Source organism: Haliotis rufescens, unplaced genomic scaffold, assembly GCF_023055435.1.
Source record: "Haliotis rufescens isolate VD_foot unplaced genomic scaffold, xgHalRufe1.0.p SCAF_4, whole genome shotgun sequence".
NCBI classification, from domain to species: Eukaryota; Metazoa; Mollusca; class Gastropoda; order Lepetellida; family Haliotidae; genus Haliotis; species Haliotis rufescens.
The window spans coordinates 25017123-25042093 of NW_025964112.1; the positions used below are offsets into that span (position 1 = coordinate 25017123).

Consider the following 24971-nt stretch of genomic DNA (forward strand, 5'->3'; position numbering starts at 1 on the left):
CATAATTAACGTAAAAAATAAATCCAATGACTGTTTAAGAATGATGATAAGATCTGCATTGTTCCCCGTAGACAAAAATCCGGATAGACCTTCTAGCTATCCCCAAAACGATGGACTCAACTTCGATGGTATAGACGAACCTAAACCAATATCACAAATTGATAAGGTGGAAAAGCAAAATAATTTAGCTATAAATGTTTTCGGACATTCTAAAGGAATTGTTGTACACAGGATAAGCTCCGCTCCGGAAAATATCCCCAGAATCAATTCATTTCTGATCGAAAAAGATGGTAAATATCATTATACGTGGATAAAGAGTTTAAACAGGCTATTATACGATCAAACTAAATATAAGGGAAAGAAATATTTCTGCGAAAGATGCCTACATGGGTACAGCAGACAAGATCTATTAGAAGCGCATAAAGAAGACTGTAGAGGTGTTGGACAGACCGCTATCAGGATCGATATGCCTAAAGAGGGAAAAAATATATTAAAATTTGAACATTATTGTAATCAAATGCCAGTACCGTACGTAATTTACGCCGACTTCGAAGCGCTTATCAAACCCATAGAAAATACCAACCATAATAATCAAGATAGTAGTTTTACGTACAAAACTCAAGAACATATTCCTTGTGGGTTTGGATATACAGTTGTAAGGTATGATGGGAAAACAAACACTCCCGTGATTTGCAGAGGTCCCGATGCAGCGGGAAAGTTCCTAGAATATCTACAAAATGAAGAGAGAATAATCAGGGAAAATTTATCGTGTAAGAAACCCATGTGTATGATGAGGGATGATTGGAGGGCCCATAAGAAGTCAACAAGTTGTCATGTTTGTAATAAACCCCTGAATGGGGATTCCGTAAGAGATCATTGTCACGTCACGGGTAATTATCATAACGAGTGTAACTTGAAACTAAAAATGAACTCTCAAACAATACCCATCCCCGTTGTGTTTCATAACCTTAGGGGATACGATTCACATCTCATTATGCAAGCTATCTCAAAGACCGACGGCGGTTTAACGTGCATTCCTAATAATATGGAAAAATTCATATCGTTCTCGTTGACTAAACCTATACATTATAGGGACAAGGATGGGAAATCTAGAATAAAGCAGAGTAATGGGCTTAGATTCATAGACTCCGTACAGTTTCTGTTATCTTCCCTGGACAATTTAGCTAATGCGAACAATCCCGATGACTTTGCGATAACAAATCAATATACCGATAAGATAACTCGTCATTTGTTGCTGAGAAAAGGTGTATATCCTTACGAATATATGGATGATTGGTCTAGATTCGAAGAAACTGAATTACCACCCCTTGAATCATTCTATAGTAACTTAACAGAATCTAAAATAACAGATGCCGATTATAAACAGGCTCTGACGGTCTGGGATAAATTAGGTTGTAAGAATTTAGGCGATTATCACGATCTGTACTTAAAAACCGATGTACTGTTTCTCGCCGATATATTCGAGATATTTAGAAAGACATGTTTAAAACAATACGGCTTGGATCCGGCATGGTACTATTCCAGTCCCGGACTATCGTGGGATGCATTTTGAAGAAGACCGGCGTAGAACTAAAACTACTCACAGATTACGATATGCACTTGTTTATTGAGAAAGGATTAAGAGGTGGTATTTCGATGGGCTATGAGTCAACCTTTACCCACGGGTGGTTTTGAGTGGGTCAATGATATCCATAATATCAATGTGAACGATATCCATAATATCGATGCGAATAAAGGGTACATACTAGAAGTTGACTTGGAATATCCAAGTTCGTTACATAAAGATCATAACAGTTATCCGCTAGCTCCCGAAAGATTAATGGTTAATAAAGATTGGATGTCGGAATATCAACGCTCCTTGATGGGTAATAGTAGGTTAGCTAACCTAGAAAAACTCGTACCAAATTTGATGGATAAGACAAAATATATAGTTCACTACAGAAATCTCCAGTTGTATCTATCGTTAGGTATGAAACTTAAGAAAATACACAGAGTTCTAAAGTTTGATCAAAGTCCTTGGATGGAGCCCTATATAAGGTTGAACACAGATTTAAGAAAGATAGCTACCAGCGATTTCGAAAAGAATCTTTATAAGCTCATGAATAACTCAGTATTTGGTAAAACTATGGAGAATCTAGGGAAACGTGTTGATGTTAAATTAGTCAGATCTAATGAGGAAGAAAGACTCAGGAAACTTATAGCCAGTCCGGCTTTCAACAGAAGCAAGATATTCGATAACGACTTAGCAGCGTTGCATATGCAGAAGAGTAATATAAAATTCAACAGACCGGTGTACGTCGGTATGAGTATTCTCGACTTGTCAAAACACTTAATGTATGACTTTTATTACAACGAACTTAAGAAGCAATACGGCGATAGATGCGAGGTGTTATATACCGACACAGATTCTTTTGTGATGGAAATACAAGCCGAGGATGTGTATAAAGATATGGCAGAAAAAATAGATATGTACGACACGAGCGATTACCCAAAAGATAATCCACTGCACAGCGTAGTAAATGAAAAGGTGTTTGGTAAGATGAAGGATGAATGTGCTGGGACCCCTATAGAGGAGTATGTCGGATTAAGACCTAAGATGTATTGCATACATGAAGTCCGATAATGGGGAGATAAGAAAAGCCAAGGGTGTTAAGAAGTATGTTGTAAAAAAGCATATCAAACACGAACAGAATAAAGAATCATTACTCAACGGTAGAACGTTTAAACACGAGATGAACTCTTTAAGAAGTTACAATCATAGGATATATGGATTAAGAATGAACAAGACATCATTATCCCCCTTAGATACAAAGAGATGGATTGATAATGATGTAGACTAACATTTAGTTAGTTGACTCTAAAAATAAAAAAATTCCCTATGCTGTGGAATAGAGCTAGCTTGAGCTGGCTAGACTTGCTTTTGTATGCATTTCTAGACTATTATTTTTTCAAAAAATAAATATATTCCACGGTCATGGTGCAGGACTAATAATGATGGTGTAACTACCTATGCCTATGGTTATGGTGGTAATACCGTACCGTCGGGAACTATGAACAACTCTTCTCGTACAAATGCCCTACCCGGTAATAAAGAATAGGCTCTCCTTCTTTCGTAACCAATCGACTAATGTTATATGTCTTAAGGGACCATATGGGATCGGTTGCGCGACATAGGCCTCCTTCGAGTTCACCGGCCTGGTATAAATATCTTACCCTTACTCTATCCGGAAGTTTTCGTTCTTTGCCTCTCCTCGGTGCTGAAGATTCGGAAGTCACGCATTTCATTTTAATAGCATCGGATGGTTTCTTCCCTATTAATCTCGTTACTTCATTATTCAGCGCTGATACAACGGCTGATAATCGTGTCACCCATTCGGTTGATCTCAATCGCTCGGATTTCATTTCGATCCCATACTGATAGCCAAACAAACGTTCCGCTAATGTCCGGTTAAATCTTTCGACGATAGCTTGACTGCGGTGGGCCTCTCTTTCACCACGCCTGATTTTGACATCGTGCTTTGTTAACAGTTTAGTTATCGATCCCATAAATTCACAACCGGGATCTACTTGAAATAGCATAGGCCATTTTAGTGGTCCGCGTTTATATATGCGACTCAGTGCATTAGCTACTTCTGTTGAATCTTTCGAAGTTAATGGCTCAGCCTCTTTGTATCGACTAGCCACATCCACTACTGTTAAAGCGTATTTATACGTTTTGCGTTTTACCTTATCGTGGGGAAGAAACAAGAGGTCAGCCTGATGAACTTCATTCGTTGTAAAAATATCAAACTTCTTCCTCGGTATATAATGCGGTGCTGGTAAGTATATTTCCCACATCGCTTGTTTCTTTAACCAATCCTTGGTCACATCTTTAGATACCTTAGCCGCGGTGGCTAATTTTTTTATTGCTCCTACACCTTTCCAATATCCTCGTGGGCTATAGTAAATTTTATTCATTATTATTTAATATTGATGTTTCGTTTAATACAACTTATGACTATCATTGAATCGCATAATCATTTTGGCATAAAAAATGCCACCTGTAGTAGCAGTATAGGTATATAAATCCGGCTCCAGTGGAAGTGGTCCAGAACCACTATTACCTATACTACTACATGAATATCCTGGGCAAGGTACACTCTACAACATGAATGCACTGGGCAAAGTAGATTCTACAACATGAATATGCTGGGCAAAGTAGATTCTACAACATGAATGTACTGGGTAAGGTAGATTCTACAACATGAATGCACTGGGCAAAGTAGAATCTACAACATGAATACACTGGGCAAGGTAGATTCTACAACATGAATGCACTGGGCAAGGTAGATTCGACAACATGAATACACTGGGCAAAGTAGATTCCACAACATGAATACACTGGGCAAGGTAGATTCTGCAACATGAATACACTGGGCAAGGTAGATTCTACAACATGAATACACTGGACAAGGTAGATTCTACAACATGAATACACTGGACAAGGTAGATTCTACAACATGAATACACTGGGCAAGGTAGATTCTACAACATGAATACACTGGGCAAAGTAGATTTTACAACATGAATACACTGGGCAAGGTAGATTCCACAACATGAATACACTGGGCAAGGTAGATTCTACAACATGAATACACTGGGCAAGGTAAATTCTACAACATGAATACACTAGACAAGGTAAATTCTACAACATGAATACACTGGGCTTGTGGGTTTGAATCCCGGTTGCCCCGATTATGTTTCTAGGTTTGTCAGCACCATACCCGTGCTCGTGGGTTTCACCGAAGTTGTAAACGTCTGAGACCTGCATCACTTCGGGCTTTCCTCCCACATTAAGCTGACACGCCGTGATATAACTGGAATACTGTTAAAAGCGGCGTTAAACCCAACTCACTCACTACATTACATACTAAACAAACTCCATTGAGTTACATACTAAACAACCCCCATTGAGTTACATACTAAACAAACTCCATTGAGTTACATTACATACTAAACAAATTCCATTGAGTTACATTACATACTAACCAAACTCACTCACTACATTACATACTAACCAAACTCACTCACTACATTACATACTAACCAAACTCCATTGAGTTACATACTAAACAAACTCCATTGAGTTACATTACATACTAAACAAATTCCATTGAGTTACATTACATACTAAACAAACTCCATTGAGTTACATTACATACTAACCAAACTCACTCACTACATTACATACTAACCAAACTCACTCACTACATTACATACTAACCAAACTCCATTGAGTTACATACTAAACAAACTCCATTGAGTTACATTACATACTAATCAAACTCCATTGAGTTACATACTAAACAAACTCCATTGAGTTACATTACATACTAAACAACCAATCAACAACAAATAAACAGGTGTAGGATTATATCAGGAAACACTGAAGACAAGAAGAGAGTAGTAATTGTTGTAATATATGCAACTTAGTTGCCTGAAAAATTTGTGTTGTTGCTGTTTTCAGTATATGAAGTGAACATCATTGTTGCAAAACAAATGAGTACATGTATTTGCTGAATGCTAAAGTACAAACATGTTTACTTTAATGGTTTGTTGATTATGCCCCGCCCAAAATAAGTTTTCCAGGGGATGCAGAAACGTGTGTTTCAGTTCCAGAGCATAACTCATACACCATACAATATTTATTCATGAGCCTTGTGCTATTCGGGAATAATGCATCACAATGCTTTGCAGACCATTGTGATGTCATTGGTTACCATGACATCACAATCAAATGACATCATGAATGGCTCTGCTACTGAAGCTGTTAGCAGTCCTTTTTACACTTAAGACACTGCTTATTACTGTCTAAAAACTGAAAAAGTTGGAAGAATGATGATGGATGATAAATAAAATCTCACCCACATGTCTTTTGATTTCAAATATATCAACACTCGGCAAGCCTCAGAGTTTTCCCACTTTTATCAACTTGTGTTGATATATTCGATATCAAAAGATACACCGGTGAAATTCTCTATATATAGGACATAAACAATGTTTGATTAATGCACATATTAAAAAGGGCTAGGGATATTAATAACTTTATCTTCTTCTTCAGTTTACCCCCCCAATAGTTGATAGTATACAATAACCATATAATGGCAAACCAGTGTTTCACTTACGACCTCAAATATGTAATATTTATTTTGATATTATAGGTCTTTTGATATGACATTATTAAATATCAAGCTATGAAACACAGAAAAAGGATTGTAATCAATCTCAGTCATCATATTATACATGCTATCCGAGATCCAAAAATGGTTTCACTGCGGGGATACTTCAGTGTTCCTGTTTACCGGTAATAATCCTACCAAACTGGCTCCCACAGGAGATATTGCTTTGGTGAGATCAAGCGCTATCTCCATTGAAGATATCGCTACAATGAAATTGCATCACAATGCTTTGTAGACCAAGTGATATCTCCTCAGGGAGCCAGTTTTGGATGATAAATATATTTGTTGAACCAAGCCAGCTTGTCTGTTACCATCAGGGTTTTCCCATGTCTATTTTTAGTGCAAGGAAACAACTTCCAAGTTAAATACATCTTTGCAGTGACTTGAAAAAAAAGAGAGAAAATTGTGACTGATCTTTGTGTGAATGACGTGTAGATTTAACTAAGTTACTTCAGAGATGATGTCAATGCATTGAACATGATGTGGAAAGAAATAAAACTAGGTCATTTTCATACGTTTTTTAATTTGTTGAAAGTTGGGACTGACAAATATTTAGAGGGGACTGGTATTGGGAGTTGCCAGTACACTGGGACTGGCAGTTTCATTTTTTCTTTTTTTTTTTGACCCCGCACTCAGCAATATTCCAGCTGTATGACGGCGGTCTGTAAATAATCTAGTCTAATCGAGTCAATAATCGAGAATCCAGTGATTGACATCATGAGCATCAATCCACGCAATTGGGATCGATGACATGCATCAAACCAAGTCAGCGAGCCTGACCACCTGATCCCTTTAGGCGCCTCTTATGACAGGCATAGTCGCATGCATGGTTGGCAGTTTCAAAAGCCAGCAGCAACACCGTACTTCTTTCTTATTAAACTATAACCATTCGGGGTATTTCCAAATAATGACATCCAAGTTGCTTCCACCGTTTTTTTATGTTTGTTTAGGTTGGAAAAATTAATTAACATGCACCCTTTGTAATATCAAAATCTTCATAGATCACGGGTAAGCAATCAGTGTTCAGAAATGTGTATAGATACTGCCTCAAAGTTTATTTACTAGGAGTGTGCAATGTAAGTAAAACCTAAATATTTTTTACATTTGTAATACTAATCCTGCATTACTAATTAATGCTGCTAAGGCAATTTTCTTGACCTAGGAGACAGAGCTGTAAGAGGTCCTGGCTACAGAAACGGTTGCACCTTCCAAGTTGTGTGGCTTCCACCCTCCACAGCTACCCCACGTGACAGGACGTGACCTCACGTTGTATCACATCACTGCTAGTGCGGATATCTGAACTTCGCAGAGAGGTAGCACAGTGATGGGAGGGCACATTAGACATAGTAATGCAGGATAAGTATACAAATGTAACAAATATTTAGATTTTACTAAAAAAATTTTACTTATCCTGCATTACTCCATAACGCATCTGTATCAGACGGTATGGTGGAGGGTAAATCTCAACAAACGAAACCCTTGCAGGAAGACACAATTGTCAAATGATCGTAAAGCGGAAAAAGCATAAAAAACACTGTGACAGTAGGGCTGGTTCAATAACATAAGAAATGAGGATACGTCCATATACACAAATTTGTAAAATGGAAGACAGCGTAAGCTAAATTCTTACATACTGTGTTACCGATTCAAAGCTGACGAAAAAGCTTGAAAAATTCCTCTCACCTGGTGTGTCATAGACAGTGCTATGGGAAAAGGGAAAGCTGGCTGCGGACAGGTTGAGTTCATTATTTGTGTCGGGGGTTGGTAACCTTCTGGGCTACAACCAAAGGGCCAAAATTATGAATGTCTTCAATGTTTTCAAGAACCACATCGTGAAGATAACGGCTTGCCAAAACTGTGTTGGACCTCCAAAAGCATCCTTCCATGATTGCACTAATAGAACAGTTGCTGTATAATGCCATGGTAGAGGCTACCTCCCTGATCTCGTGAGGATTGTTCACTCTTGATGGATCAAGTTTAGCAAGCACGTAAGCCTGCAGGATGACTGCATGTAACCGTAGAGATATGGTGTTGCGACTAACTTTGGTCATGGACGTACAGGATATCGGAATGAATAACCATTTCCGCGAACCACGCTGAGTTTCAGAGCAGCGGATGGAAACTTCTAGTGCGCGCACTGGGCACAAGACGAGATTGGTGGAATGGTGAAGGAATGATTAGGTTGGCCTGGAAGTTGATTTTTCGCTTTAAAAACCCAGCACAGCCCAAGATGTACCACTCCCTGCATACCATGCTCAAAACGGACACAGGTGATGTCAAGTGTGTGTAACTCACTCATCCGCACCGCAGTGGCTAAAACCAAGAGAAAAATTGTTTTCTTGGTGAGGTCATAAAATGAGGATGTGTTGAGGGCCTGTGGGGTGAGGTGAAATGGGGTTTAACGTCGCGTCCAAGATTATTGCACTTATATAGCGACGTGCATGTACGTGTGTGTGTTTGTGTGGCTGCTTGTACTAGTCCAGACTGATGCCGATTTATAGTGCTAGCTCACTGAGATACCATGCCACAGTTTAACATGAATACCCCACTCAGACACAGTTTACTGACTCCGAGCCGACCAGTCCTTGTTTTAGCCCCTTAATGCCGAGCGCCAGACAGGGTCACAACAAGTACCATCTTTTAACGTCTTTTGGTATGACGCGGTCGGGGATTGAACCCCGGACCTTCCGCTCTCCAGGCGGACACTCTACCGTTAGACCATGGAGGCAGTCTTGAGGGCCTGTAGTTCTGGGACCTTAGACATTTTGCCACTTCCCTTAATGGCCAACACTGAATTAAGCACTACCAAATACATTGTAATGGTGCTACCTTTCAAGTGTCTTTTGGTATGTAAGTGTTAGAGGTATTCGGCTAAGAATTGCAGTGATGCTGCTGTGGGATCTTGATTTTTAGCCTTACAAAAGGTTTCAAATGAACCCTGGTAGCGGGAATGATGTGCCAGAGCAATAGTCTTAGCTGCCCGTGCCAATTAGCCCTTAACGCTCTACGCCTTTTTAAGACAAGCCAAGCATGCGGATGAAGTGAGTGAGTATGGTTTTATGCTGCTATATTCAAGCAATATAACGACGGGGGACACCAGAAATCAAACAGTTATCATTGTGTATAATTCTAAGAATACTACCTCTATTACATCACAGCCATAAATTCCCATTTTGGCAATAATCACGATAAAATCTTTACATTTTTTCAACAGATGTCCTCTTCACTTTCCAACAACCTTCATCAAGTAGATGTAAGATATATTGGGGAGGTGGGAGGGACTATTTCCTGATGTAATAGAGGTAGTATTCTTAGAATTATACACAATGATAACTATTGTTTGATAATTCCTGCGAATATCCTACCTCTATTACATCATAGCCAGTATTTACCAGAGGGACAGGTGGAATCTGTCATCTAGTACTCCCGGATGATTGGCAGCAGTGAAGTAAGGGAAACATCGGCGAAACGGGGAATGAATCAATGCCAGACTTCCTGATTTCACCCTTGGCAAACCTGCAGAAGACTTGGCACTTGTGACGTCCTTCACGTTATTGTTACCTCATAATTGTTACCCGTTTTGGTGATATAGGACCTTATTTCTGATGTTTCTCTCCTGTTCTGAGAACATCTATGACATCACTTCAGGTTAATCTTTCATTGTGACATAGATATATACTTGTTGCTCTATAGCCAACAGCATATATACTTATTCTTCACGTTAATTCCGGTTCTGAAGTCTTCCACGATGACACCTCCAGTAGTTACACATGTTACGCCGAGAGACTAACAATGTAATAACCCTATCACCTTATGATCCCAGATGTTAGCCAATGATCCGTCCAACCTAGTTGACATAGTGTAAAAGCTAACTTACCTTATGATCTATGATCCAAGATGTTAGCCAATGATCCGTCCAACCTAGTTGACATAGTGTAAAAGCTAACTTACCTTATGATCTATGATCCAAGATGTTAGCCAATGATCCGTCCAACCTAGTTGACATAGTGTAAAAGCTAACTTACCTTATTTTTTGGTACTTTCTGGGATCTTCACCCCGCCTCTAAATTCCACAGAACAGGGGTGGATAGGCTACGGAGTGACTATAGCCTGGGCCGCCACCAAGGGCCCCAGGGAGTATGGCCACTATAGATCATGTTGTACGTCTCATAGATAAAAATGAGTAAACGTATTGTGGGATCTCCATTGACAGCTTGATACCACTTGTTCAATGGAAACTGAATTCCATGAGGCCAGACTTGTTGCTAGTGCACGGATTTCATGAGCCTTGCAACTTCCCCATTTTGGTGTTGAGAGCTGGGCCCGGACATCCCCTGCTAACTTATGGATAGGGTGTCGACCTGAAGGGCTAATGGATCTGGGACTGGGCTGACGTAAACGGGAAGTCGATAGTTTAAGCATGTGGCAAACAAATCCAGGTGAGGAGTATCCCACGTCGAGGTTATCCACTTGAATACTTTGGGGTGGAGAGTCCATTCTGTGGGTACAATCTTGTTTTTCCACGATAGGCAGTCTGCAAGTATGTTTACTTTTCCCGGTATGTGCCGTGCTTCTATCCTGCAACTCACTGAGTCTGCCAAGGCAAATAAAAGCGTAACCTCTCTCAATGAAAGTGCTGATCTTGTGCGCTCTTGATGTTGTATGTACGTTACCATCGTGGTGTTGTCTGTAGCTATCAGAGTGTCCTTGATTGCTTGGACAATAGCTCTCATTTCCAGACAATTTATGTGTAATTTTTTGTCTTGGTTTGACCACATTGTGATGTTGTCCATATGTGCACCCCAACCTTCGCTTGATGCGTCTGTATATAGATGGTGTAACGGAAGGGGGTACATGAGAGGGATGCCTGGCATGACATTTTGACGCCGAAGCCACCATAGTAGTTCCGATAGCTGGTTGTGAGGGGGTTGTATTGCGTCTTCCAGATCCATATTTCTGGTGGTATTCATCCACGCTTGTAGTCGACGTAACTGAAGTCTCCCTCTGTAAGTAAGATCTTGGAATGATGTCAACATACCTAGGCAAGACATCCATCAACGACATGACCTGTTGGGTAGGTCAAGAGCACACTGAATTATCTCTATAGCTTTCAGATATCTGTCCTCTGGAGGTTATAAAATGCCTTTTGAAAGTTGAAACCTCGCCCCTATGTGCACTATGTTTGGAGTTGGTATTAATTCTGACTTGACGGGATGTACCAGGAAACCCAAGTGAGATAGGAGTTGAATCAGAAATATTGTGTTCTGCTTTAACTGCAATAAATCTTGAGCGGTTGAGAGGAAGTTGTCTATATAGCCTAAAGCCTTACAAGATTTAGATGAGCGAAGCCGATGGTAGGGGTGATAATCCGTGGAAAGAGCCATTGCTCTATTGTTATTCCGAATGGAAGCATGTTGAATTCAAACCTTAGACAGTTTACTGCAAAGCGTAGGTAAGGTCGACAACTTGGGTGAATTGGCACATGCAGGTAGGCATCCTGTGGGTCCAGACTGACTAGCCAATCTCCTAGTTTTAGGGAATTGCGTAACTTTTTTACTGATTCCATTTGAAACTTTGGTGGATGTACCAGGTAGTCTCTGTTGAGTACCTTTAAGTCTATTATCATGCGCATCTTTGTAGAGTTCTTTATGGGGACCGAAAAACTGGAGAGTAAAAACCATTTGTAGTGTCTGACTTTCGGAGGATGCTGATGGCCCCTTTGTCTAGTAGTTCTCATATATAACTTGTGGCCACTAACTTGGCTCCTACTAGATGAAAACGTCGACCTTTGGGGTGGACTACAAGCTCCGGACGCTGTTGGAAAAGGAGTTTGTACCCTCTTTTTGCCACTTCGATCAGCCAATGGTCGTCTGTAATTTTCAGTGTTTTGTGACAGACGATCAACAACTGGTCCAGCGGTAGGCGTTAAGTGAGTGAATTAGCAAGATAAGATGAACTTTGTTAACAGGTATTCGAGGTCCATTCACATAGCAAGGTCGACAGGATTTGGCGGGGAGAGATTCTTGGGTGTGGAGAGTCACGCCCGGTGGTTACCTCTACCTCTGGTATAGGATTGACTACGACCTCTGCTTCTTTGGGACTCATGTCTCCCTCGGCTTGGTCTGGAATGGGATGAATTCTTCCACGAAAAGACTCACGTCCCGACATAACATGTCTGCGCTTAGGCAGATCCGTGTGACTCTGGGTATCTGCCAACTGCTTTTCATGAAGCTAAGATGCCAATGAGATAGTAGATAGTCTGATTGGTGGTGTGTGAAATCTCATCAATCACAGAGGTTAGTCTGTCGTTGAAGAACTGGGGCGCCAATATCGACTGAGACATCAAACTTTGTCTTAGTGGATCTGAGATATTGTGTCTAACCTGTTGAATAAGATGATTTCGTTGAATAAGCAGGAATTGTATGGACATCCACACCTGTGCAGTTTGAAGATCTTCGTGCATCTTCAATTTGTCATCCAGCGCACTATGAATGAAACCAACTTGTTCCAAATTCCTCTCAAGTTTTGTGTCACAAGGTTTGCCAGCAAATTCCTCACAATTAACATGGGGAAGTACATGTCTGATGCCTGCTGCAAACCAGTTCATATACGTGCTAATGTTGTTTATCATCTGATTATTAACGTTGTCAAATTCTTTGAATTTGTTCATCTCATCATTCATCCTGGTATTAGGGTGTCTAACCACATCAAAATAATCATCATCAATGGTAGGAGATGTGGGGAATGGACAATTGTTAATTTTATAGCATTGTCTCCCTTTGAGAGGATAAGGAATGCTGAAGGCTTTACTGGTAGAGGCGTTTAACTCTGCATTCATTTTTGCAACCACATTTTCAGTGAATGATGGATAAGGAAATGTATGAAAACCTTCACTCTTTTCTACAGGATTTTCATAACCAGCCTGTTCAATAAGCACCGGATCCTCTGTCTCATTGCTTGGTGGCTTGACAGATGGGATTAATTAATGGATTTCATAGATAATATCTCTAAAAGAGTAGTCGTTTGGTTTGAACTTGAGAGTATTATTAGCATCCTCCTGAGAAGCACCCGTAAAATCCTCTCGGTCGTTCTTGCCACTGGGGTGAGACGTTATCACATGGTGTATAGTAATCTCTCTGCTTCGACTCCTGGCTCAAGCTGCACAAGGAATTTGCTGTAAAACTGTCATAGCAACGAGATACAGCCTAGCTATAGGCGCGATTCTCACGTGTGACTGTGGCTGAGGGAGCACACTTTTTGTATAAATGGGAACCTTTAGCACGATTTTCCCCACTATAAGGCGTGTAAGGTTGATATGCCCATCTGGTGTTTATCTTGTGTTCTCTTGATACATGTTTCTTTTCCCGAGAAGCATGTGGTGAGGTAGGGCTGTAGTGACCACTCTCCCTAGATACAACGTGTATTTTCTCCTGTGAACTTTCTGACCTGTGACGATGTAAATGGGACTTTTGTTTGCTATCTGAATCATGTGATCTAGATCTTGTCAAATCCTTCAGAGCAGCATGTTGTTTTAGCTTATTTATATCCTGTGATATAGCTTGGAAAAGTTTGTCAAACATTTTGGACATGGTTGTGGTCAATGAATGAGACCATTCACTCATACTCAAGGGGGAGAACGGAATAGATTTGGGCTCACATGTTTCCTTAAAACCATGAGTGACCAAACTACCCATAACACCGAGGCATAAGGCTGCGGTCCCAAGACCAGAGCTGGATGCCTGCTCCTTAGTTTGGGGCGGGTGGGTCTAGTAACGTGATTTTACCGCAACAGGAATAACTGGGTTTTCTTTATACATCAACCCTTTGGTGTCCGTGTGTTTCTCTGAGGAAGTCAGTTTACCAGAGAGAGAACACTTTTCCACATTTGATTTAGATTTAGTTCTGGTTTGGGGAGAGATTGATGTAGACTTTTTGTCCTATGATCTAGTCTTCCGCCTGGAGTAAGACTTAGGACAATTTAGGGCTTTAAAGGTCTTGTCAAATTTTTCCCTTGATGAGTCTCTGCAGTACGTGCATCTTGATCTTGGAGTGCACATGCTCTTTCTACAAGTACTACATCTAGGGTGAGGGTCCCCGATGGCTTAATCAACTCCGCAGCCTGAGCAGACTCCTGATGACGGTAGTGGGGAGGCATCCATACCCCACAATATGTAAACTAAATCTACCAACTTACGTCAACGAACTTGCTTCTTATACCACTACAAGCTTGCCTGTCGTAGGTCATCTGCTGCAAAACTTGATGATCGTAGCTTGTCTGCTATAATCCAATGACGATCGTAGGTTGACTGTTGTAATCTTTTAGATCTTGTACTAGCTGTGAATTATTATCCAATACATGTTTGGATTGATGAGCAAAACGTTTTGCTTGTTGATCCAACACACACTGGAAAGAAGTGATGTTTTCCTGCCTTGTGCATGCGCAGATGCAGTTTGACAAAGGATAGGGTTTACCTCAAAACTATGGGATAATTGGTAGTGAAGAGGACGTCTGTTGAAAAAAATCTAAAGATTTTATAGTGTGATTATTGCCAAAATGGGAATTTATGGCTATGATGTAATAGAGGTAGGGTATTCGCAGGAATTATGGTCTTCACACATTGTACCCATGTCGGGAATCAAACCCAGGTCTTAGGCGTGACGAGTGAACGCTTTAACTACTAGGCTACCCGACCGCCCCCATGCAGATGAAACGTGCCTGATGTTGGGTGAGGTAGTTTGCTGTGAGGGTGGATGAGTAGATTGGACCACTCCGGGAGGGGTAGTGGATTGTCTTCTGCAAGGTTTTTGAGATCAATGAACCACCCTCTCGCCGGTCACCAAGGTGAGACCAAAGTCAGAGCAAAGCTCTTTGTTTCTTTGATCTTTTGTATCACCCTGGCAAGTAGTACAGGTGGCAGAAAAGCATACGCTTTTAGCCCTTCCCAGGGGATACTGAACATGTCTACCGCCAAAGCCTGAGCAGGAGTGTAAAAGCTCGGTGTCAATGCTGGGGCATGTACAATCTCTACAGCTCTTTACTTCAACAATATGTCTTTGTTGGATTTTAGAAGCAGATGTTGCTTGCTTGAATAAGTTCAGGGTGGAGGAGCTGTGGTAAACGGTGGAGCTACCTATAAGTTAAGGCTGTGGCCGTAAGAGCACAACGTTGAGTATGAAGATGTCCTTCAGTACGGCCCATTCTGCAAGAATAGGCTCAGTCTCCTACCTATGGGGGTGTTGACAATTGGGACAACTGGGAGTTGGAGTTCCCAGTCGTGATTGTCCAACACCTCTTATCACTGCCCTTGCCCTCGAATTTACCACTGAATTCTGGGACTGAAAAGAGCCTTATGGCTTGCCTCTAATACGTCCTTTACCACGAAAGGAACCCTGGTCCTGGTCCTTGAGGCACGAGTGTCTCGGTTTATAATTGCCCAACCTGCCCGAGCGCTGGGAGAAAATTACCTTGAGCATGATCTCATCCCGAGTGTAATTGGAGACCTCAGCTTGTGTTTCCGTGACTTGGTCATTGAACAGAACGCTAGCTGACCATGGCTGACAGAGGAGATTGCCCTTTAACTCCAAATCCTAGTTGGAGAGCCCTAAGTGACCAAGCCTGCCATAACGGGTGATCTCCGCTAAGGCAGCTCAGAGGTGGTTCCTAATGTGGTCGATCTGACATTGTTGTGTGTCAACCTCAGTCAGAATAAAGTCTATTCAGTTTGGGTTAACCTCAGATAAATCCTCCTCCATCGCACGAGTTGTGGACGCAAGTGTGGATAAAGGTTTTAGTACACGCCTGATTTCAGACACAATGTAGGTGAATCTGGAATCTGGTACTTTGAGCGTGGTTGGTCTCGAAGAGCCTCTCTGTAAGTCCTCATCCAAAGCATGTGCCTGATCTGCTACAGCAAAGACATGGAGAGGCAAATCATCCTTCCTGAATTTTGGCACTTTGAATGATGGCGTAAGCATAAGCCTTGTAAAATCTAGCGTCCTAACCATATCCTTGAGCACAGGATCCACTGGTATCGAAGTGGGCTGTGACCAAATGGTATCCCTCTTATCGACCGCATTACCTGGGGAGGGCACAACTGCTACCCACTCAGGCATTTGCGATAGGCTAAGGTGAGTATTCCATTCAACAGAGGACTCTCAATCCTCGCAGCCTGATACGTCCTATGAATCTGAATGGTGGTGACATGCTCTCCTCATAGGTGGGCAACTTCTACTATTGTGTGTAGCTCTTGCTCTATCAGAGTGCTGCGAAGAAGCGCCTGGTGAGAGTGAGCCATGTGACGACATCTGTGTGATGATTTCAAAGGAAGTCCATTTATCGTCATTGTAAAGAGAGTGTTGAAGGTCTATGAGAACTTGTCTTGGAGCTGGGTGTGGCAACTGACTGTGAGGGTGCATCAGCTGTTTCAATATCCCGTGTTATCCAAACACTAATTATAGAGACAACAAGAATCGCGTCTGACTTGACACTTTACTCTCGGAGGCCATGATCTTAAAAAGCCCTGATGTACAGGGATCAGTTATTGTACTGGATTGTGATATGATAGGGAGCAGTCATTACCCGATATTGCAACATCCCTTCTTCTTTAAGAGTCCATGAGTCCATTGGAAACTTTGGCACACACTCCTTATTAATATCAAAATTATACTGGCATGGAAGTCAGTTTACATTATTTTGAATTAACGTTTAGGGTAGCCTTCATGTTAATAAAGCTATTAAATTATGAAGGCCTTATAACTGTAAGTGAATCAAATTAGTGTCCATGACCTTACTGGTCTGTAAACATTCACTCACATTAAAAGAATAGAATGACTGTTAAATGAGGCTTCAACATATAATTGTTGAACTTGAGCACAACTGTACTCTACACAGTAAAGTCTCTGAGATGTTTGGGCAACTTCACTGAACGGCCACTTCTGGTGGTAGTAGGTGGTGTAGTCTGTGCTTGCTTCATGATAGTCGTCGGTCTGTCAGTCTTCGTCGGAGTCACAGGTGGAGTCACAGGAGAAGTCTTCTCATTACTCCTGCTACTGGTAGGACTGTTAGATGGCATAAGCTTTTCTCTTGACATTAATGGCTTTCTGAATCTCTGTTCACTTTCAACTTTGACAGGTGGTTGATTCAAAGAATGTTGTTCAGCTGTTTTCCTCAAATGTACACGGTTACGTCGGAGTATTCCTGTAGGTGTGTCTACCTCATAGCTTCTCTCGTCAAGTCTCTTTAGCACTGTTCCCTTTTTCCAAACCTTGTCATTCATAGTGAATGGCTTCATCCTAACAGTATCACCTTCTTCTAGTGGCGTTAAATCTTTTGCTGATTTGTCAAAGGCTGACTTCTGTTTCTGCTGTTTCCGACAAAGTCTTTCCCTTTCACCGTTCACTGTTCTCGGCTTCAGCAGAGTTTCACTTGTTGGAAGGAGAGTCTTCGATCGTCTGTTCATAAGTCGTTGCACAGGACTAGAGCCGAGTCCCTGAGTTGGTGTATTTCGGTAGTCCAATATTGCCATATACTGGTCATTTCCACTGTCTTTTGCTTTCCGTAGTAGTTTCTTCGCAGTCTTTACCGCAGACTCTGCCTTTCCATTGGCTTGACTGTTGTGAGGACTTGAGGTTAAGTGCTCTATGTCCCAATCAATGACAAATTTGTGAAACTCCTCCGAGTAGAACTGAGGTCCGTTATCACTAACCAGCTGGTCCGGAATCCCATATCTGGCAAAGTGTGCCTTTAGCTTCTTGATAACTGTAGTAGACTTGGTGTCTGACAGGCAGTCCACTTCCCAGAAGTTACTGTAGTAATCCACGGTTATCAGATAGTCCTTATCATTAAGTGTGAACAAATCTGATGCCACTTTTTGCCATGGTCGTTCTGGTACTTCAGTGGTCTGTAGTGTCTCCTTCTGCTGGTCTGCCTGGTATTTGCAGCACAACTCGCAAGTACTGATGTACTGTTTAATGTCATCAGACATGTGAGGCCAATACAAACTCTCTCTTGCACGCCGTAAACAACCTTCGATCCCTAGGTGAGAAGTATGGATCCTGGTTTTCATTGTTGTTCTCAGGTTGTGAGGTATGACCAGCCTTTCTCCTCTGAATATGAGACCATTTTGTACTGTGATCTCGTCTCTACAGTTGAAGTATGGGTATAACTCCATCGGCAAAGCGTCTCTTTCCTCTGGCCACCCACTTAACACGATTTGTTTGAGTTTCTGCAGAGTTTCATCCTTTTCAGTCTCTTCTCTGATCTGCTTGATCCTGTCATCTGTTATCGGCAAAAACTTTGCCATGTTCACCTGACTGAAAGGCTCTACAATCTTTGGCTCTGTGCTTGGCAAATATGCTCTTGACAATGTGTCTGCCAAAACAACATCTGCACCTTTCTTGTACTTGATAGTGGCGTCATACTGTTGCATAGCCAGAATCATAGACTGTAGTCGTCTAGGAGCACAGTTTAAGGGTTTGCTGGTTATTGCTTCTAGTGGTTTATGATCATTTTCCACTGTAACTTTCCGACCAAATGTGTATGTGTGGAACTTTTGAAGTCCGAAAACAACAGACAGCATTTCCTTTTCAATCTGTGCATATCTGGACTCAGTCGGTGTTAGGGCACGGCTAGCGTATGCAATTGGCTTGTCTTGTTGTAACAGCACAGCACCTAGTCCAGTGGAACTTGCATCACACTGCAGTGTCAGTTCTTCAGCTTCATTGTAGTATGCCAATACTGGAGCTTCCGTAACCAGTTTTTTCACTTCAGTGAAGGCTTTCTCGTGTGCCTCCATCCATGTCCAGTCCATGTCAGTATGTGTTAATTGTCGAAGTGGTAGCATTACCCCTGACAGATGAGGTAAATATCTTGCAAGGTAGTTGACAAACCCTGAGAAGCGTTGAATGTCCTCAACATTCTGTGGTGCTGGCATTTCCAACACAGCCTTTATTTTCTGTGGGTCACACTTAAGTCCCTGATCAGTGATGATGTGACCAAGAAAGGTAACCTCTTTTCTGCACAACTTAAGTTTCTCCTTCTTCAACTTGATACCAAGTTTCTGACAACGCTGCATAAGGCATTCCAGATTCTTGTCATGGTCAACCTGCGCTGTCATCTTGTCATACCCTGAACCATAGATCAGGATGTCATCCACAATACATTTGACACCTGGTAGTCCTTCCAAAGCTAGGTTTAAGCGTTCCTGGAAGATTTCAGGGGATACACTAAGCCCGAATGGTAGTCTGGTCCATCTGTACCGACCAAACGGAGTTCCAAAAGTACATAGCAAACTGGATTCGAGATCAAGTTCGAGATGCCAAAATCCAGCAGACAAGTCACATGTACTGAAGACCTTCGCATTTGTCAGATCAGGCAACACTTCCTCGATCGTAGGCAGCTGATAATGCTCACGACGAAGTGCCTCATTTAAGCGCTTGGGGTCAATACAAATTCTAATTCCCCCTGATTTCTTGGGTGCTATCACTAACGAGCTAACCCAATCTGTTGGTTCATCCACAGGTACCAAGACGCCAAGTTTCATAAGACGATTTAGTTCTTGTCTCAATTCCTCTCTCTGTGAGATAGGCACTCTGTTCTGATGTGAGACGCTTGGGGTTATTTCCGGATTCACCTGCAGGTGTACTTTGCCAGGCAAGGTCCCAAGTTCCCGTTCAAAATTTTCAGAGTAAGTCTTAATGATAGCCTCAGAATTCCTCTCTTTGACTAATGTTGGTCCTGGCTGTGAAACTGAACAAACGGAAACAAAGTTGTCCACATTCACTGTTAGCAGTCCCATCTGCTGCACTGCTTTGGAACCCAACAAAGGTACAAGATGATTTGTGTCATCGGACACAATCACAAATTCTACACTGTAAGCCTTCTTGTTTTTGGGGTTTTGAATCAGCAGTCTTGTTACACCATCAGGGTGTACCAGTGAACCATTCCACATACGAAGCATTTTCGAAGTGGGTGTGACATCAGTATCAGCATTAAGTAATCTCCTTGGTAAAATGTTTACTGATGCTCCACAATCCAACTGGAATTTTACATTGGTCTCATGCTCCACAATCATCTGAGCGAAAATATCTGAGCCTGCTTTCTTTCCAACCTGGTTGCAAACTTCAACATCTGGATCCAATGACACACTGCTGATCACCTCAAGACAATCATCTTCCTCTGCTCCACTGTCTTCATCATCTGAGACAGAGTGAATCTTGCTAGCTTTGTTACCATGTCGACAACATTGCTGATAATGATTCTTTCCCTTACACAGGGTACATGTCTTTCCCCAGGCTGGACATTTGCGTCTGTCCATAATGTGTTTGTATCCACAAAACTTGCATAGTTGTAAAGATCCTACCTTCTGTGACATGCTTGGCCCTTGTACAGGTTGAGATTTACCAGTCCTCTCTCTATATTTATAAGACTTGTTTCCTGCTGAATGTCTGCTGACACGGTGTACATCTTCAGAATTCATGGCTTTAATTCTTACATTGGTTGCTTCAGCACTTCTGCATATTGCAATGGAAGATTTCAGTGACAGCTTAGTTTCCTGTAAAAGCCTTTTCCTGGTGTTAGGGTCTCTGATCCCTGTCACTATTTTGTCCCTTAATAGTGATTCACGTAGACATTCACAAAAGTTACAGCTCTTTGAGAGTGTGCGAATAGCTGTGAGGTATTCCTCAAAACCTTCTCCATCTGCCTGTACACGATTGTTCAAAATGTATCGTTCATACGTCTCATTAGTTTCTCCAATTGTGTATGAATCAAACTTGGCCATAATAGTAGTCACATCCCTGTGCTCTTCCGGCAAGAATTCCATTGCATTGTAGACTTTTAGTGCATCAGTTCCGATAGAATGCAATAAAGCAGCAGCTTGGTAATTCATTGGGTAATCATCTAGTTGTGAAACAATCACAAAGTTCTGCCACGCCTGTTTCCACATTCTCCAATTATCTGCCAAATCACCCGACATTTTCAGCGGCAATGGAGGTGTCAAATTCGGCAATGGCATTCTCCTGCCATGCGGTATCTGCACGCCCACGTGGTCGTCATGTCCGCCCGGTTCACGTTCTTCCTGACCATCCATAATGTTCATCAGTTAGGAAATCGAATGTGAAATTCGACAAAATGCATAATTAATCCAGAATCATCAAAATCCTGTAGTCGCAAACCACGTGCGAAACTGCCGAGGTCCGACATTACTCATTCGCTTGGAGAACTGTCCCATCCGTGTAGGCACCCAGCACTACTGACAGCGTCAATTCTAGCGGTAAACATCAACATCAAGTTAATTCCGCACCGTTGCCACCATGTTTCAATATCCCGTGTTATCCAAACACTAATTATAGAGACAACAAGAATCGCGTCTGACTTGACACTTTACTCTCGGAGGCCATGATCTTAAAAAGCCCGGATGTACAGGGATCAGTTATTGTACTGGATTGTGATATGATAGGGAGCAGTCATTACCCGATATTGCAACATCAGCAGGGGCAGGGCCATCCCGGGAGTTTCGAGAGGGTCGCAATCTGCGAGGTCTCGAAGGTCCATGAACCAATTCTAAGCCGACCACCAAGGCGCATTCAAAAGCAGAGATAGATTCTCTGTGTGTTTGATCATTTGTAGGACCATGGTAAGCAGTACAGGTTGAGGAAGATCATATGCTTTTAGGCCTATCTAGGGAACACTGAAGGAACACAGAGGATCCGGGAGCAGGGATATGTAGGTTCAGAGTTGGTGATTCTGGCTGGTGGCAAATGTTGGTTTGGGTTTTTATCAACGGTGCACCATACATTCTGCATGTGAAACATCATCGGTGACGTAGGATGCATCTCCCAAATATTGGCCACTGCTGCAATGGTGGCAAGCGACAGCTAAATTTGAAGAGTGCAGTCAATAAAATGTGAGTGAATATGCTTTGAAAGATATTTGTTGACATAAACAGAAAATGAAATGATTTTATTAGAACGTTTATGATTTTACTGCGTACTGGTCGTACATCGCGAAAACAGGTGAAAATGGGATATAAATAAAGAAAAAATGAACTAACAATGAACAAAGCGCATTAATTTTCTTATCGTTTTTTAAAATATGAGGTGCCGTTGTCGCACAACAATAGGTAGCAATTTTCGACCGATGACGTTTTACTGAGGTGCCGATTTAGCCTCCACCTCCCTGTAGTGTAAGTGATAGTCTATTATTCTGCATTTCACAAATGGGTGCAGGCTAAAACGGCACCTCAGCAAAACGTCACCGATTTCTCTGGCGAAAACGGCACCGCATTTGGCGGAAACGGCTACTATGTGACAGGCGAAAACGGCACCTCTATTTCTAATAATGATAAGAACGATTTATGTACAATGTAGTAGTATATCTGATTTATGTTATTTGTTACATATTATTTGATGTATTTACATGTTATTTCCAGTTGTTCACAGATAATTACATACATTCACATATATACAATATATATTTTATGGCCGCTGTCAATACACTGAGAGGAAAGGCCTTGCGAGCATGGTATAAGATCAAAAGTTCACTGAAATCAACTTCTCATCTCCCAGCAGACATTCTCATTCGCTTGTATAATGTCTTAATTGTACCCATTGCATCATATGGAGCCGAGGTATGGGGCTGCAGTCTTCTAAGACCCCCGCATGAAATGTATCATAACTGGTCGAAACAACTATGTAATGAGATCACTATCAAAATAGCAAAGCAGATTCTAGGAGTTCTTTTTGTACTGTCCAAATTATCAGAATGAAAGACAGATACTTCTTAGAAGACTAGACTTACAAAACTGCTAAATTGATAATAAAATCTTAGCAAATATCCTGAACCCCTGTCCTGAAAGAGGAAAATATGTTTCACAAATTATCTCCGACATGTTTATTAAAAGAACCTCTCTTATAGACAACATCTAGATATGACCTTATTTTACTTCAAGGCATGTTATGTTTTCACAATAATTTGAGTTGCGTATAGGCTAAGTTGGAATATAGTTGGAGTAGAGGCTAAATTCTAATGTAAACTAGTTGTAACATTTCACAATTATTGGTGTTTGCAAGCGACCATGTTAGTTTAATATCATTTATTTTATCAAGGTTAAAAAAAAATAGGGTGCCGTTTTCGCCAGGCAATAGTAGCCGTTTTCGCCTGAGGCGAGGTGACGTTTTCGCCAATCGGTGCCGTTTTCGCCAGGTGACGTTTTGCTGAGGTGCCGTTTTAGCTATAACCCTCACAAATGACCGAAAATTGGACAAAACATTTACCTAATGGCTGTCAAAGCATATATATATTTACAAGACTGCAATAACCGGACATATCTACATTTCCAACGGCATACTCTACACCACAACATGCACCACAGTAACGTTTCATACATACGAAAAAAACGGAGGGAATTTGTATTGCCACGGGTAGTCGAACTCTGCCATTTCCGTGTTGTGTCCCTTCTGACATAAACAATACTTTTCTATAGATTGGTTGTGTGAAACAAAAGCTAATTTTGTAACATGGTTTAAGTAAATCGAAATTTGAAGCCTACATTATATAAGGTGTATTTCAGTTTGTAATGTTGTTTTCTTTATTATTACATTATGGGGGACATTCACTCAAACTTCCGGTTCCGGTAGGAAATATGTTTGCGTTCTGACATTATCGTCGACTTCATAACGCCATATATTCGTGTTTATGAAGAAGGTATACTGTTGTTTGGGGAAGTTGAAACTTGTCGAAATGGGATTTTGGAAGAACTAAGTGGTATCCATATATTACTGTCTGTTCATGTGAAATGTGAGCATTATTTTCCATCGAACTGATATTGATCATATTGCTGACACAGTCACAAAGCTGTGTAATCGTATTTGTTATGTAGTTTCAAACAGTTTATCGATGACCTGAATATCAGAAAGACTACCCGTCCGTTCGGACGCGCAACATAGGGTTCATCAACTGGAAATGCTTTGAGCACCTGAAAATAATAACAATTTTTGTTCTTAGGAAAAGCTCTTTGGGGCACTGATCTACAGCATTTTACCGAGACTGGTTGTTGCCTTTGTTATTGTTTTTTTGCTGTGAGTAACCTGATGATATCCCCCAAATCTCAACTAGTTCGTGATCTGTGCTGCACCCCCATTAAGCACAGTTTTCGCTTTTATTGATAGTATTAGAGTGTATCGTCACATTGATCAGCGAAATGAAATACAGTTTTGTCTTGGAAATAATAAGGAAATGTAGGTATCTTTGTTGGGGGGTAGCAACGGTAATGGTGCCAAAGTCACTTGCTTTTATTGTGCGATTTTCGTTTACTTTATTTTGACTTGCCACACAAAGTAAATATTTCGCCAGAACATTGCTTTTTGTATTGTGTGCTATATGTTATAGTGAATGTGTGAAATGACTCAAATATATTAAACACCTGAATATTCAGTTATTTTAAAACTTGACTGAAACATTTGCCCATTTAATTTATTATGATAATGAATTCCAAACGTTTTTATGTTTAGTTTCATCACCAATTGACTGTAAATGATAGATTTAAACATGTTAAAGAAAACAAAACTCAAAGTACATTTGTATATTTTTATAATTCTAATCCTAGCATAATTAGTCTTTTGTGATGTTTGAATGGAGGGGGGTGAAATTGCAAACAGCCATACGTTTGCGTTGTTAGAATGATTTGACGGTTGGGGAGTAGAAGTAGTGATGTCATGGGAGAAATGACGTAT

The 24971-nt window shown here is 41.1% G+C and overlaps 2 protein-coding genes across 5 annotated transcripts in view; one reads left to right on the forward strand and one right to left on the reverse strand.

The window, feature by feature from the left end:
• LOC124121616 (vacuolar protein-sorting-associated protein 25-like) overlaps nt 1-23702 on the reverse strand; it is a 74768-nt gene extending 51066 nt beyond the window's left edge. The window contains exon 1 of the mRNA XM_048382527.1: nt 23629-23702. Within this exon, the coding sequence (XP_048238484.1) occupies nt 23629-23678 (50 nt within the window). The 5' untranslated portion in view covers nt 23679-23702. The remainder of the gene's footprint in view (nt 1-23628) is intronic.
• A 157-nt stretch (nt 23703-23859) lies between these two features.
• LOC124124387 (NEDD8-conjugating enzyme UBE2F-like) overlaps nt 23860-24971 on the forward strand; it is a 36009-nt gene continuing 34897 nt past the window's right edge. For 2 of the 4 annotated variants that reach the window (XM_048382639.1, XM_046487532.2), the window contains exon 1: nt 23869-24036. The gene's annotated coding sequence lies outside the window, so the exon portion shown is untranslated. Of the gene's footprint in view, nt 24037-24971 lie in introns of all 4 variants that reach the window. The other 2 variants (XM_046487533.1, XM_048382640.1) reach the window with 2 other exon arrangements.